The sequence below is a fragment of the Notolabrus celidotus genome, chromosome 1 (genome assembly GCF_009762535.1).
Source record: "Notolabrus celidotus isolate fNotCel1 chromosome 1, fNotCel1.pri, whole genome shotgun sequence".
Classification (NCBI taxonomy): domain Eukaryota; kingdom Metazoa; phylum Chordata; class Actinopteri; order Labriformes; family Labridae; genus Notolabrus; species Notolabrus celidotus.
This window is the reverse complement of record NC_048272.1, coordinates 35,196,418-35,212,991: the sequence shown is the minus strand read 5'-3', so window position 1 is coordinate 35,212,991 and position 16,574 is coordinate 35,196,418. Positions and strand designations below refer to the sequence as shown.

General features: G+C 39.3%; 1 protein-coding gene across 1 annotated transcript in view; it reads right to left on the bottom strand.

Annotated features, from left to right (window-relative positions):
- Positions 1-16,574, bottom strand: part of LOC117818480 (copine-9-like) — a 193,761-nt gene that overhangs the window by 111,330 nt on the left and 65,857 nt on the right. Inside the window, exons 5-6 of the mRNA XM_034691429.1 lie at positions 5,283-5,322; positions 2,776-2,778 (exon numbers count right to left, since the gene is read on the bottom strand). Coding sequence (XP_034547320.1) covers positions 2,776-2,778; positions 5,283-5,322 — 43 coding nt within the window. The remainder of the gene's footprint in view (positions 1-2,775; positions 2,779-5,282; positions 5,323-16,574) is intronic.

Here is a 16,574-nt window from a genome sequence, read left to right as displayed (position 1 = left end):
CCACTCTTAAATCCAATTGTACCCAATTTACAGACATTTCCTGAATTTGAATTTAAATTATTATACATTTCAACCCAATACTGAATCTTTGGCATACCTTTCATGAAAAGAAACACTTGGAGGAGTATTTTTCAGTCAGGACATAAGGGGTAAACAATCTAAAACTAAACTATGAGCCTTAAAAGAGCTCCAGTCAAACCTCTTTGAATAGAAAACCAGATGAAAATCATGCAGGTGACTTGACTTCCTCATTCTTTATATATACAGTATATTTTGACATGGACGCTGTAATTCAATATTTCTGTGGTCTTTGGTATGAAAAGGAGCACCTCATGTATACATCATTTTCTTCCTGGGTTTGTTCTCATTTCACTTAGTTGCCTTTACAAAACACTTCAATGCTCAGAAAAGCAGATCAATGAAAAGGAACGCACGCACTTCCTTTTAACCAACTTAGTGACTCACTCACATCACTGAGACTTAATTTGAATCTGGCCTGTGATCTTTGTTACATGATACATCATCATCTCTCTCTGAACCCATGTCTGCCTCTGCACTGACAAATATAACCTAACCTAGGAAAGAAGACTAATGAAAGTGTCCATTTAATAAAACTCTCTCCACAAAAATTTCAAAAGAGATAAAACTGACTTAGGCTATGTTCACACTGGAGGCAAAATTGTCCCAAATCCGATTTTTTTGGGGGTCAAGTGACCAGGTCTGATTTTTTAGAGGCAGTGTGAACACTCAAATCTGGCCCAAATCAGATTTTTTCAAATCAGATATAGACCACTTCCATATGTAGTCCTGAATCAGATACAGATCAGATTTTTTTTTCAGTGCGACCTCAGTGTGAACGGCCAAAGCGGATTTGATCCGCATTTGATACTTTCACGTCACTTTATGGCGACACACGTCACAATTCTGCGCAGGGGTAGCCTTGCAAAAATGGAGGATAGCAACGATGGAGCAACTCAATCTTATTTGCAGCCAACGCTCCGCAAAAAGCCAATACAAGCAATTTGGCTCTCTTTTTCTTCATACTTGACCTCCTCCGCACCTGGTCATTCATTCTTCAGCTCCCACTGCACAACAACTTTGTAACAGCGAAAATGCTGACTTCCTCCATGTTTATGTTTGTGAAACAGCTGCGACGTCATTGTTACTGTTCTTTTGCGCATGCAGGGCAGTTCGGAGCCACAAACAGTTAACACTGGAATCAGATACAGGTCACATTATAGATGGTAATGTGAACAGGCAAACAAAAAACCGGATCTGAGCAAAAGATAGGAATTGAGTATTAAGCCTTGCAGTGTGAACGTAGCCAAAGAAGGGGGGAAACTGAAAACAGGCCCAACACTTCACCTAATAATGTCTGCTTTGTCATGAGTTCATGTTTATTTTTGTTTTCTCCTTGTGTTCCATACCTTAATTCCTACTTTGTGTTTATTCTGAGTTAGTTTTTAAGTTGTTTCTTAATCTTGTCTGTTGTGTTTCCAGTTTAGTTTTACTTCCTGTCCTTGTGTGTTTCCCTCCTTTGTTGATTAACATGATTAGTTTCACCTGTGTCCTGTGTTCACACCTGTGTCAATTACTCTGTATATTTACTTTCTATGTGCCCTCATGTCCTGTGTTGGATCATTGTATGTCTTCTCAGTGTTCCCTGTGTGTCAGTCTTTCTTGTGTTCTCTGTGTTATTTTGGACTTTCTGGATTTAGGTTTTTTTTTAACATTCTGAACCTTTTGTTCTGTTGTTTAATAAAAACTTTAAATTTTGAAATATGCACTTGGGTCCTCCTTCAGTCTTTCCCCCAGCGTGACAGCTTCAGTGGGGCAGTCGTACAGTCAGTCACATAAAGTTTACAAATAATCATTTTGTAAAGTAACCTGTCTTGTTTTCTGATAGTAAATTCCTATAAAGGTTAATCCCAGTATCTTATTTTTCAGCTACTCTAGATTTAGGATCTAAATTCTTTCTGTTAAAAATTGTCTGTGTGTTTCGATAATAGCGCCCTCTCTAGTACAAAGTGGTACATATTTGCTGATCTAGTCCTGTACCTGTGGAGGGAGTGTTTACAGACAAAAGTCTCATCTTGGTGCCTTTTAGCAGTGTGATTGATCACTCATTGCCCATCTTTGTCATGGAAAAAGTAAAACAAAGTTTGTCGTAAGTCATCTCATCTGACACAAACTCCCTCACGATGGTTACAGGCAACAAAAGTTATTGTAAAAAAATTGTCTTTCTTGTTGTAGATGGCCTCATTGGACTTTTGTAGGTCATAAAGAGATGTCCTTGTGTATTTCAATCTGTTTTATAATCAGTAAAAATAAATCCTTAGGGGGCCTAATCCATCAGATATAAAAATATCATGATAGTAAACATGACTTTATGGGTGAACGAGGAGGTCGGGTCATGGCTCTGCTGGCTCAATCTTTTCAAATACCCTTGACATATTTGTCCACTTAAAGACCTCATTTGGGCTACATATGTTCTGCATCTTGAAGCAATACCTGCTTTGAGAATAACTGCCTCTAAAAAACATGAGAACGAACTAATGACCCTGAAAAAGACTTGATTCAGTTGAGGGATTTTGAGCCTACAGTTGTAGTCTCACAGATAAACAGATCCACTCACATCCAGCCCACATGGTCCACTATGTGTGGAGCAGTGTGAGTGCTTTCTTTGTTGTATTTAAACAAGTTAAGAAGTCTAAAAAACACAGTGAAAGGTCAGCGGTCTGATGTTTAACACATTCAAACATGGTGTCAGCCTACCTTCTGCTCATCCAGGTGGGTAGGCAGGAAAGAAAAGGAAACACAAGTTAGAGGAGAAGCTGAAAGACATGATGAAAACAGCTCAAGCTGACGTCCAATGGAATGTTATATTCTTCATATACAAAGGAAATACTTTTGTCTAATGCTTTAACCATGAATTATTACATAAAACAATCAATTCTAGTCATATCAGAATTTAATATGAGGCTATCCCATGTTCTAATTGATACTCTCTACATCGTCAAACTCTGACAAAGGCTTCATTTGAAATTCAATTCATTAATTCAAGGTCGACACAATTAACCATCGACCAGAGTTCAGTGCAAAGAGTCATGACAGCTGACACATGCAGCAAAAAATATTCAGTCATGTCAAAAGTATCACTGAATACATTAATAAATAATGTCTTAAAATAAATGAATAAATAAAGCTGCACAATTTCCCACTCAGTCAGCTGATTAAACAAAGTACAAGTATTACATTTTTCACTTCCGATCACTTCATGATAACTGTCACTCTAATAAAACATTTAACTCATCATTTATTCTTTCTACAATGTAATTAGTCATTTTAGTTTATTTCATAACATCTCTCAATGTCTTAACCAATTTTCCTTTACTGAATTATACCATCTGTATGTGATGACGATGCCAAAGTAGCTTTAATAGCATTAACTGTTGGCTTGAATAAATTAGAGAAAAACGTTCATGCAGCATCAATAAGCATTAAGCTATTTTACATGTTAAATGATGAATTAGCATTAGCCTTCCTAAACTGGTGTTTTAATGACCAAGTTAGCTGTAACTTTGGTAGCTTGAAGTATAACAGCTATATTACCCCCTCCATGCCAACTCTGCCGTGCCCCTAATTATGCAAATATTCGTATAACACTTTGACTTCATAAAATCAAAACAGCTGTGTAATATAAATAGACCATGGAGTATCATGTTTCATTCGCTGTACAGATGGGCATTTTAAAGTTGGGACCTAATTGGGATTCCTTGGTTTTTGCATTCAGCCTCAAGTGGACACTCAAGGAACTATTTTTTGGGGGGCTTCATGTTTTAAGACTTGAGCTTGCGGCTTGAGCCTCTCAGAGTCATGGATGTATAATCGAGACCTTAATAGCAAACTTTGACTTATTTTTGGTGGTCATCATGGTGCTGCAACCAAAAATAATCCTGCAGCCAAAAAGTGATTTAGTGAGAATAGAGACCTCTGAAAAACTGTTGGCAGGCTCTTACATTAAGAAAAACACACACTTAATTTATATATATGTATTTTTTAGAAAGGTTTTTAAACATCTTTGATATCATAAGAATGTAAAGTGAGCTAACCACAAACAAGCAAGCTAGAAGATGAATTAACAGTTAGATAAGAGTTACACTGTTTACGTTCATAACTATCTTAACTGATTAACTAATCTAAGTTTGAATAAAATTAAAATCATGGCTTTTCTGTCTTCAACCAACTGAGCATAAGTTTATAATAATAATAATAATAATAATAATAATAATAATAATAATAATAAAAAATTGTATTTAAAGGCGCCTTTCTCGGCACTCAAGGACACCGCACAGATATAAATATATACATACATGAATTTACATTAAAGGAAACAAAATCAGAGTCAAAAATGAAAACAATATAAACTAACAAGGGGTAAGAAAAAAATAGAAACAATAACAAAATGAAAGTGCAATTGGAGTCAGACGGAGTAAGCGGTTTTGAACAGATACGTTTTGAGTTGTGATTTGAAATGGGGGAAAGAATCTGTGTTTCTGAGTTGAGGTGGCGATGAGTTCAAGAGACGGGGAGCAGAGTGGCTGAATGCTCGGCTCCCCATAGTGGTGAGACGGGCGGAGGGGACAGACAGGTGTATGGAGGAAGAGGATCTGAGGGAGCAGGAGGGAGTGGGAACATGGAGGAGGTCGGACAGATATGGGGGGGCGAGGTGGATGGTCTTGAATGTCAACAGAAGGACTTTGAATTGAATACGGAACTGAACAGGGAGCCAGTGGAGCTGTTGGAGGACAGGAGTGATGTGGTGGATGGAGGGGGTTCGGTCAATGATACGGGCAGCTGAATTCTGGACCAGTTGGAGTTTATGGAGGGATTTGTGAGGGAGGCCGAAGAGGAGAGAGTTGCAGTAGTCCAGACGGGAAGTGACAAGGCTGTGGACAAGGATGGCGGCAGTGTGGGGGGTGAGGGAGGGGCGGAGACGATTGATGTTACGAAGATGGAAGTAGGCAGTCCGGGTGATGTTATTGATGTGTGATTGAAAGGATAATGTGCTGTCAAGGATGACACCCAGACTCTTAACCTGGGGGGAGGGTGAGACGGAGGAGTTATCAATGGTGAGTGAGAAACTATTGGATTTGGATAGAGTGGATTTGGTGCCAATAATTAAACTTCATTAACAATCTATTTATGTATTTAGTCACATGTTTGACTTTTGTCAGGTCACTTCAGATGACAAGGATAGGGTCACTAAAGAAGCTGCTTACATGTTTTGAAAGGTTGGAGCTCCTGGTATCCACATTGTACCTGCAATTAAAAAATAACAGCTGACATTAGACGCTTCCCTCAAAAATATACACCTCCTCTCCATGTCATATACTCTTGAACAGGAAAAACAGTGGAATCAACCTTTAAAGAGGAAACTGGACAACACATTTCAATTCATATTTCACAAGCAAAGCAACATGACATAATGGACAGTGATCCTGGGAATACAAAGGTAAAAATCGTGTATACTGAATAAAATAATAGTATTTATATATGGATGAGTCCTGAGGGAGGGAAAATAAATGTATGGATTTGGAGCAGCTCGAGAGTGAACTCTGGGATCACATGTAGACTAAAGTCTTCCTCTCTTTCTTCGGCTACCAACTCCCTGAGGTAATCCTTTGAAAGCCACCATCAGGGGCTTCTTTGAAAAGGATTCACTTCATGTTTGACAAAGGACATCCACTCGTGTGTGGAATAACATTACACAGACATGATGTTTTCTCCAGCTCCTCGTCTCTCTCTCTGCCCTGCTCGTTTTCTGCCATCCTTTCTTTAAAGTCTACAGGGAGGATGAAGGATGACGCCTAGATCTGCAGAAACCACCTGCAATCTTTTCACCTGTTTCCTGACCTCTTTTTCCCCCACACTCACAGAGCTACATCTTTAACCCGGCAATCATCGGCATGCTCTTTGCTGCAGAAGTTGAAGGATGGAGACTGAAAACACACAAAGAAGTTGTAAAAAGAATTCTTTATGGACCCAGAGGAGTAGCAGCGCTGTATTATACTGAGCAAGTTACTTTATCATAGATATGCACTGTACATCTCCGTAGTGTTCTGTTCTCAGGAGAGCAGGCAGGCGAGTGACAGAGTCTCAGTGTTGTTGTGTCAGCGCTGAAGCCCCGTGGACCTGCTGCTCCTCTCACGCAGCCAGGGGAGAAAGCAGAGCTAAGACGATAAAATGTGACTTCCAGACAAAAAACTATTTCAGCAGCACAGAGTCGACAAAGTGCAGAACATATTAAACAGTTGGCACAAAACTTGGCTCGCTGTGAATGATTTTACACACTCCAATTCAATATTTGCATTTCAAAGTCAAATGATTGTAAGAGGGGATGTGGGAGGACAGTTTGTTTATGTCCCAAACTCCTCTTCTTCTTTCCCTTCCTTTCATAAAAACTCTTCCCCCTGTTTCCGAATATTTGTTTTCACTTCTTTCCTATTTTATGTTCTTCGCCAATTCTTGTTTCCTTCAAAGTGCAGACATATTTATTCACTAATTTGCATCTGAAAATTATTTTTGGGGGAAAAGCAACGCTCCTTGAGGGCTTAGCTTTAACCAACATGACAAGAAAAGGTTTGTAAGAAAGTGTTCCTCCTGATGGTCTGAAGTTTTCACCATCAACAGTTTCATTCTCTGTTTCACGCACCAAACATTTCATGTTGTTTCAAAAGAAAAATGCTCACTGTGAATTCATAATTCAGATGGCACAAAAGTTAAAAGCTGTGTGGTGCGTAGAAGCCCACTGTGTTAAATATTTGTCATGTTAAGGTGACACCAGATGAGAACAGTCTCTTTTTAATCATGGGAATCAGAAAGATCACACACTGTGTGTAATATCACATCTTAGATCTGCAGAGCTGTCAGCATGGTGGCTTTGCAGAAAGTTTCTGACTCATTTAGTGACACCTCTTCTGTTCTTTTGTCAAGTTGGAGATAAATTTGTATTGATATCTTTGACTTGGAATTTCAACAAATGTAGGAGGCTGACAATGACCATTTTATTTTGCACTTCTCATTATTTCCCCTGAATTTTACAACACTGATGCAGCACTTTTTTGTGTTGAGTGTCAAAATGCTGTTCTTTTATACTCCAAACCATTCACCTCAAGCCCATTCTGTCTATATGTGTCTAATAAATGTGAAAATGTTGTCAGCAAACCAAGCTACAAAGTTTCCACCAACATTTTGGAGCGGTGAAAAAGTGTTGGTTTATAAAACTTTGTTTCTAGGAGGCGGGGGTTTCCATCATTTCCCCCTTGTCTCGTGTTGTCAATGTTTCTTACAGTTTCCTCTCCTCAATACTTCACCCCTGCACACACCCTGTAGCCTCTTGATGGACAGGTGATGGTCATGCATGGTCAGAAAAGAGACCACAGCATTGCAGCGTGAAGGAGCTGACAACTGTGTGACAAACTGACCAACACGCCCTGCATCAGGAAGAGGTGAGAGGGCAAGTTTTGGAAATATAATGGGGGAAAACATCCACCACAAACTATCTCTTTTTTTAGTCCTGTCAATCGGAAAGGCATAAAATGATGGAGCTGTTTTGGAGAATGAAAATAACTATAGTGCCCACTAACATCGCTGTGATTGCCTGCTACTTTCTGGATCTCCATTCGGCATACGCCAAGTGTTCGGTGAAAGGTCTTTGAAGAGGGAGTAAAGCAGGGGACTAATGGAAATAACTGAATTGAAAGGGAATATAAGAGAGGCTCAGGCTATATACCACCAACCGAGGCACTGTAGCTCGTCCAGAGTACCAGTTTCAGTGCTCTCCATTTAAAACACTCCATCCAACCCCACACACTTTCATTAGATCTCCATCCACGGTGCATCACTGCTAATCTTCAATCTCTCCGTTTCTCCATTTCAACAGAAATCTCTCTAACCCCCCCACACTCCCTTTGTGAAACCTCCCTCTCCAGTGATGTCAAACGCAGCTCTTTGCTGAGCTTAGCATGGATAAAATGAAATTACCACACAGTAGGATAAGCCTGTGAGCGATGGCCAAATGAGATTTGAGTGTAGAAGAGCTAAAAAATCTAATGACCTTGATTTACATGGCAGGCGTCAGGGGAGCCAGGGGGCTTCTAATCAGAAATGAAAACTGTTTGTGTTGTAAAACAGTGAAAGTCACCTTCATATCTCAGCGCATTGCTTCCTTTGTTTCTTCTTTGTGCTACACAGTCACATCAAACAATGTAGAGCTGCTTGTGTCTTCAGTGAATTGAGCTCCACACATTTGAGCTGCAGCAAATGAAAATCTGTGTTGGGGGTTTAGGGTGTAGCATCCTTTGTGATGTAGACTCATGAAACTGTGGTTTATTAAAAAACTTGGATTTCCTCCTCTTCATGGCTTCACGCTGAGAGATTTACTCATGCTTGTAAAACTCTGCTGTAAGAGCATTACACAGGGAAAGATATCCAGCAAGGTAGTTAAAGCTGATTCATACAGTAATCATGGAGGAGATTAGTGCAGTGCAGTCCCATTTCTGTTATGTTCGTGTCAGCCACTGAAACTCAGCGCTGTAATGAGAGGTTACAGCTTTAACACCATGAGCTGACGTATGAAGAAAAGCTTTAGGATGAAGAATCTGTGAGGAGTTTTCATGTTGTGTTGATTCCAGTGACGCCCTCAGACTGACGTGTGTTAACCTGCAGCCCATGGGCTGTCTTGGTCAGCCACAGTTACTACAGGATGCTTTAATATTTTGAGATAAACACAAGGGACATGTGTTGAAAGAAAGGATGAGTGCTCAGTGAAGAAACCAAGTCCACTATGCCCTTCACTGATAAGTTTAGTAGCCTATCACAGGGGTTCCCTAACTTTTCAGCCTGTGACCCCCAAAATATAGGTGCCAAGGACCTGCGACCCCCACTATCCCTTTAAGTGATTTAATGTGGCTTCATTTAGCTGGTCTGTAGAAAATCAGCCTACCTACAGTATATGAGCATGTGTCTGTGTTTCCTGTGCGGTTATGAATTAACCTGCTGCTACTGATGCTTTTGATAATTAACTGTTCACTAACCCTAAACTTATGAGTCATCTTGTAACAAAGAAAGGCAGAAAACTCATTACATTTTCTATTTTCATGGTTTTATTTCAAGTTTAGCTACTATTTTTTTCAATATTTTTTTGCTATAATGGGTAAAATGTACTATTTTAAGATAACTTAAAAAAAAAAAGATTCCAGAAGATATCTCACAATCCAGAAGATATCTCGCAATCCAGAAGATATCTCACGACCCCCTATTTGTGTCTCACGACCCCCCAGGGGGTCCCGACCACACTTGGGAACCCCTGGCCTACCACTTGGCTCCTGATGTCCCCCAAAGCCTGAGACTGAAAGGACAGATGGGAACGAGAGGCAACACATCATATGGGTTATCAAGTGAGCTCCTCCCTTCAGTGATGTCTCATTTAGTTCGGCCCACGACACCTAAAGGCTAAACCGTTAACTCTGGAATCCCAGAGGAACCCCCTTCCATGCCAGCTCCCGATGTCCATCATATCAACCGGCAGAACACCCAAATATAACAACCCACCCCATACAGTACTACAGTACTGCCACGTTCAATGGACTCAGGCTCCATCATAGACTGTATAAATAATGGACGTAGTATCTGTGACGTCACCCATCTGTTCCTGAGCGCTTTTTTGAAGACACAACTTGACCAAACTTATTGTGAGGTAAACAGGCAGAATTTGAGCCTCCTAGCCAACAGCTACAGTGTTCCTGCCTGTCAGTCAAGTCAGTCATGTCCTTAAATGGGCAAAAACGCATAATCTTAATATCTCTTGAACTGTCGTGCTAGAAAAATATTCATCCCCTGTACAGTGTGTGCCAACAGAGAAATGAGCAGCGTAGAGCCAAGCTGTTTTTTGAACCAGGCTGTGAGCATGTCTATTTCTCTGGTAAAGGTCGTCTTTTTGGAGTTAGTGTGTATGTGGTTTCAGGTGTTTCTGCATCCAACCTCAGGCGGACACTCGATGAATTGCAGTTTATAACACTTCTGCATGGGCTTCATATTTTGAGACCGGAGGATGCCGCTTGGGCTCCATACATGCAGGCTCCAGGTAGTTAAGGTGAGGTGATGTGACTTGTACATTTGCTTTCAAAGATTTTGCAGCAAATGCAAGCATAAGCCATTCAACATCTGTGATATGTAAAAGAAGAATCAAGAAGAAAACAGGCACAAGCTCAAACTTTCACAAACTTCTGTCAGGGATTCATCCAGAAAAGTTTCATTGGACTGTTTATTACGTTACCTTAGACTAGCTAACGGGAATGTTAGCAACTAAAGTGACTCCACCACTGGGTCCAAGATTAAAATTCTGATTATTAGCAGGTGGGTTGCAGGTATTTGCAAATGTATTAGACACCTGCAGTGATCCCACAGCAACAGAATCAATAAGTGTCTCCCCATTTAGAGAGCCTCTGTTTGCATTTAGACATGACAAACAGTTCTGTAACTTTATTAATCATTTTAATCTCCAGACGTGCCGACAGGATCTAACGTCAGTAAATGAAAAAGCTCCCACACTGTTAGTCATGGTTAATACTGTAGTTTGGAGTAAAACAGCGATAAATAATATCTGTGATGAGGATTCAACTCTGACTCGGGTACTGAGGACTCTGATGACTCAAGACTCGACTCGACAAGAGGTCTGGTGAAACAACTCCATCTTTAGTTATTCTTCACCTGAGCACCGTGCTGAACATTGTACACTTTCCTTTCACTGTGCATTTGTGGGTTTCAAGCATGTGAGATCAAGAAAAATCAATTAAAGTAACACGTTGTGTTTCTAAATGAAAAAGCAATAATGATGTGATGTAAATTTCCAGTTTGCATCATGCATAAAGCCTCTTTTCTCTTACAATCTTGGCTGGAAAGAAGCAGAGTGCAGCATACATTTAAAATCTAATTACACCTCCCTGCACGGCATGTTAAGTTAAGGTCTGATTCATTCCTTTAGGCTGCACAGAGAAAATGTAGAACAGCTTTAATTATATTTTCTACAATAAGCAATGATTGCACACCTGTGCTCTCTGTCTGATGGAATTTACACTATTAGCACCCATAGCTAGGTTTTACTGTGTTTTGAGTTTGACTGGTACCACTGGTGTTTGTTTGGTCCTGGGCCTTTAAAGCTCTCATTATCACAGCTTTAATGACTGAGCCAGCTCTCTCGCCTCTCTAATGTTGTGTTCAGACATTGTTCAGTCCAGATAACCATGACTAAAGTAATTTGGTCCACATGACTCAACATGTTTTGCCAAGTGTATGACGACCCCAATCTCTTCTGTATCAATGTGAATGGGACGGTTAACAAGAGAGGGGTTGACCAGCTCTCCTGAATGTGCACATCTTTGTTGATTCAATCAGAGTTTACGATGGCTGCAACCTTTTTAACTCTTTCGCCATCACAGCTCAAACTTTGGCCAATTTTCATTGATGTTGTTAAGGGCTCAAACTCCTTCACAACAGAACTGAGGAAACATGGTCAGTGTTTATATAAGGGATAGTGTAAAGTTAGCTGGTGGGGATGTGGAATAGAATCCAGACAGTGGAGTGGACAAGACCCTGATGGTATACCCAAATACCAATGGTGACGGTATCCTTATCAGCCCACGTTTGGGTCAAGTTAACATTAAACTTAACATTTTCATTCACAGTAAAGCCTTAACATGATCCTTCTTCACTGTTACAAATCTGACGACCAACCTGTTTGAGGTCATCTTCCCTGTAACTGTTCTGTTGGCATTTTCTTCTCACTCAACCAGTCCTGTAACTCGTCCCAACCCCATACTCTAAATACGTTAAGAGTAATATGAAAATATCCTCCATGTTGTCTACCAGTACTATCAGAAGTTGAGGTTTCTGTTGCATTACCAACATGAAAGGGCAATATCATAAACACTAGATGTGCAGTAACTCCATTTCCAGGAGTCTTAAAATTGATTGCTTTCCTTTTAAATGTTCCTCAAGAGAGACAGTTACCATGTATTATTTATTTGACATGTGCTGCTGACCTCTTGGCCAGGTTGCCCTTGTGAAAGAGGTCTTGATCTCATTGGGTTTTATATGGTTAAATAAAGGTAAAATAAATAGAAAATATAAAAGGACGTGTCCCTCACAAGTGCCGGCCAGAGAGCTTTCTGTTTTTATGCTCCTGAATTGGGAAACTCTCTTCCTCTGGAAATTAAAACGTGAGCTCTCTGCGTGCTTTTGAAAGTAAATTTCAGACTTACCTTTTTAATCTGGCTTTTAACTTGGAGTAATTTCCTTTTAGCCCTGGACTGCATTGTTACCTTATCACCATTGTTTTAGCATCATTTTTATTTTATTGACTTTATTTTTTATTATTAAATTATATTCTATTTTATTTTTCTGGTATTTCTTAGATTTTATTATATTGATTTGATTTTATTGATTTGATTTTTTTGATTTGTCTCTGATTTTATTGATTTTATTTGATCGTAATGATTTTATTTTTCAGTATTTCAAATCACCTTCCTCTGTCTTATTCTAGTCTTGTATCATTTTACCTATCTCTGTTGTTTTCTGTCTCTCTGTTCTTTTGTGAAGCAGTTTGGGCTGCATGCTTGAATGTATGAAAAGTGCTATATAAATAAAACTGTTTGAGTTGAGTTAAAGGTCTATACATTTTTATCAAATTTACTTTAAAGCTCCTGAGAGGAGTTTTTAGTTTTTTATCAACAGAATGAAATCAATACCTATGCCTCTTTTTGAGCCACAAAAGCAAATGAGACCACCAGTTAGAAGGCTGACTATTTCTATGTAGTCTGAAATTGCTGCCCGGGGTTGGAGTCGGATGAGATTAACAGCACACTGCTGAAACAGCCTTTGTTTGCATTTTCCAAAGAAAAGATTCAGTGATACTTTTCACTGTTGCAAAACACAACAGAGATTCGTTGTTTAAAAAATTGTGTATAGAGCAAAACAGGTAGAGATAAGATGTAGCACGTTGTCCAGCCACTTGCCAAAATCAACACAAACTAAAGTTCCTCAGAAAAAAAATCAACAAACGTTGTCTCTTGATAATCATGGCTGAGTTTCTGTTAAGGGGTGCTTTTGAAAAATACTAACGTAACAGGATTAACCCGATTGATACATATTTTTTATTTTAATTTGGTATGTCTATGATCATTGTGCAAATACTTTCTCATTCTATTTATCACTTACTATCGAGGTAGAAGGGAGAAATGCTGTATATTTCTGTTACACAATAAACAAATGTACTGTGTCTGTCTTTAAATATTAATGTGCGTGTGCTGTGTATTCTATTAACTACATAATGAATGCTGTGTTGAGAAGGAATGGGTTGGTATTTTGCTGCGGTGGCTGTTTCTGACAGTGGTTTAATCTCGGGGTCCTCAGGGACACAAGACAGTCGTCTCAGTGTGTTGAATATGTTTGTAGGATTTGGGTTGATCATATGGTAATGCCACACATTACCCCGATAAGCCACAAGGTATTCTACTCAGCTGGGAGAATACATTAGATTCGATAGATAACAGCAGCGTGTTGTTGGTTTGTAGTAACCTTCTAATCCTGTATGAATCTACTCCTCAGAGCTCAACTTGTACCCTGAATCATTAAAAACACATCCATGTGAAATCTTTTTACTTGGTGACATCATCCCAACCATTCTCTGTCTCTGCCACAGTGTGAAGTCCCTCTGTGTGTTTTTCAGATGCTCAACTTAGACTTAAGCGTGAGTCACACGTCTAATCGCTGTAATGTTAAAGTATGATATTATTCTGTTCTGCCTCCCTGCCTCGGGTTGATGACGTTTTCTTTATAATGTGTTTCCCTCTCTTTGTGTCTGTCGGTGATTGGACGACAGATGATGGCGTGCTTTTAAGTGTGGAACGCAGGAGATTACTTGGCACCACCTTCTCTCTCGACTCTCATTTGTTCTTTTGAGGACTCACCTGACAAGCATTATTTACTTAACAGCATACCTGTTTTTAGGATTTATTTGTATGGAAGATTTAGACACAGTGAGGGTAGTTCTGGCATTTACCCTCCCTGAACTTTGTTTACTATTTTGTGAGTGTTAAAATAAATCAGACACCGCGAACTGCATTCTGTAGATTCATTTGTTTCGCTTTGTGCTCTGGTTTTTCCATAACAAGCTGCAACACATGTTAAGCCATCAATGGCAAAATAAAATACCTAAGAAAATCTGCGGGTTATGGACTGACAGGAGAAAAAGTCTGCATTGTGATCATTTTAAATATAAGACTATACACAGGAGCTGGACTCCAAAATGAAGGTAGACTCTTCATTTGAACTAAAATCCTGATTTGTCCATGTGTCCGTACAAGATTATCCATCACCATAGTCTATTTTCACTCAGTCTAACATACACTGTCATGTTACCAAAGATACTGACCATAGCTCCAAGTGTTAACTCAACCGCAGCTGAAAATAGTCTCCAACAGATTCACTTTGTCCTTTTATATCAGAAATATTTAACCAGAGCTACAGCGACTGTTTCAGAAATCTCTGAGCCACACAGACTTTACTCTTCCAAAGACTATACTCAATGCGTATGTCATTGAGTATATTATACTCATTACCATAGATCCTAACACTTTCCCACTTTGCGATAAATGTAAACAATACACTGGAACACTTGCCCATTTTTGGTCTTGCAATAATTACCCTCTTTCTGGAGCCTTGTGTTTGATTATATATCAAGAGCATTTAATAAAACTATAGATCCCCTTCTTGCTATCTTTGGTTCAGTAGACACAAACCCCTCCATTGCGAAATATTATGTATATTGTTGGCTGAACGCCTTATCTTGCGAATTTTGAAGTCAGAAGCGAGTCCTTCATTTCAGCAATGGCTCAAAGATTTTGGGGAATGTTTTGCATTTGGAAAGATTGTGATACAAATTGGGTAACAGAGAAAAGACTTTCATGAAAATATGGATGACCTCCTCCAGCATACCTCCCTCTTAAGTCACTTACCATGTGCTTGAACCTTCTTAACGGTGTCTCAGATGACACGTGTTTTTAGAGCTGCCGCCAACCCACTTTGTAACATGCTGATGCTTAAGCGTTGTTTAGTTTTCTTTTGTTTGTTTTTTCTTTCTCATTTTGTATGACTCTTATGTTTGTGCTGTAAATGTCATCACCTCAATCATTGTCAGAATTATAGCATCTTTCTTTTGTTCTTATTATTACTTATTTATTTCCGTTACGTCCTTCATGTGTCTCTCGTTATTTATACTTTGTCTCTGTCTAAAAACCAATAAAAACAAAATAAAAAAAAACAACAACCTACTGAGCCGTATAAAAAGGAAACAACGTGTTTTAGTCTTTTTTAAAATTCATATCAATATAAACCACTGCTTTTGGACTGAGGGTAGTGACCCCTTATATTTGGGTCTGTTGAAAACAGGCACAATCATCATCCTTCAATAATGCATGTTTAATCACATTTAGTGTGTGGAACAGCAATAACTATAACTATGACTGGAACATCATTGCATCTGATCGATGAAATACCTTCACTGAAATGTATTAAAACACAATAAAACAGCTACATGTGACATTCAAACAATGAAAAAACACTGAAGGCTTCAAGTGAGAAGACCTCACATGATGTATGTTTTTTGTTGTCACCATCCATCGGCTCAGTCCATTCATCCTCCACTCTTTATGGAAGTCATACATCACTTTGCTCCACATCTTTCCATTGTGATCCACTGGGTTAAAAATAACCTGTGTGGAGAGGTTTCACTTTAATAACTGATTCCCTCTACTGGATGCTCACTTTTATTGGAATACCCTCCAGTGACCCCGTATCAGGGAGACCACAGCTCTCTCCTGGGACTCGGTATAATCCATATCTGGGATACGCTGGAAACTCAATGTATACCCATTTATTTCTGAGACTCTGTTTGCAGGAGTCCTGCTGTGTGTGAAGCTACGGTAATGAAAATGTGCCAACAGACTGAAAGGAAAGGGACATTTCATCATTACATCATTGACTAGAACAGTAATGTCCTATATTATTACACATGCAGCAACGTCGAGCCAACACAGAGCTAACAGTGGATGATCATTTAAAAAATGATGTATGCATGGGGCTCCTTGTCTTCTCTGTTACTGAACTTCTGTTGGATATTCCAGGTCGGTGTTTGGTGAAACACGTCTGGTGTTCAGTGTAGTTATTATAATATGGATTATTGTGGGCATGTGTATTGGTCTTCAGATGAAAAATAGGCAACAGAGCGGCTAAGGTGGCAGCTGCTACATCACTGGTCATTGTAATTATTTGTATGAATCATGGTTCTGCAGATTGGTCAATAGAACTGCTTATTTGTCACACCAGTGTTACCTGACCCCTGTACACATCAGCGTTTTTTAAACTGTGAATGAATATCAGTGGTGATTGTTCAGTGATTATGTGCTGTGCTTATAGTTTTGTGATTGAGATTAAAGGAAAGATGACTCTCAGAT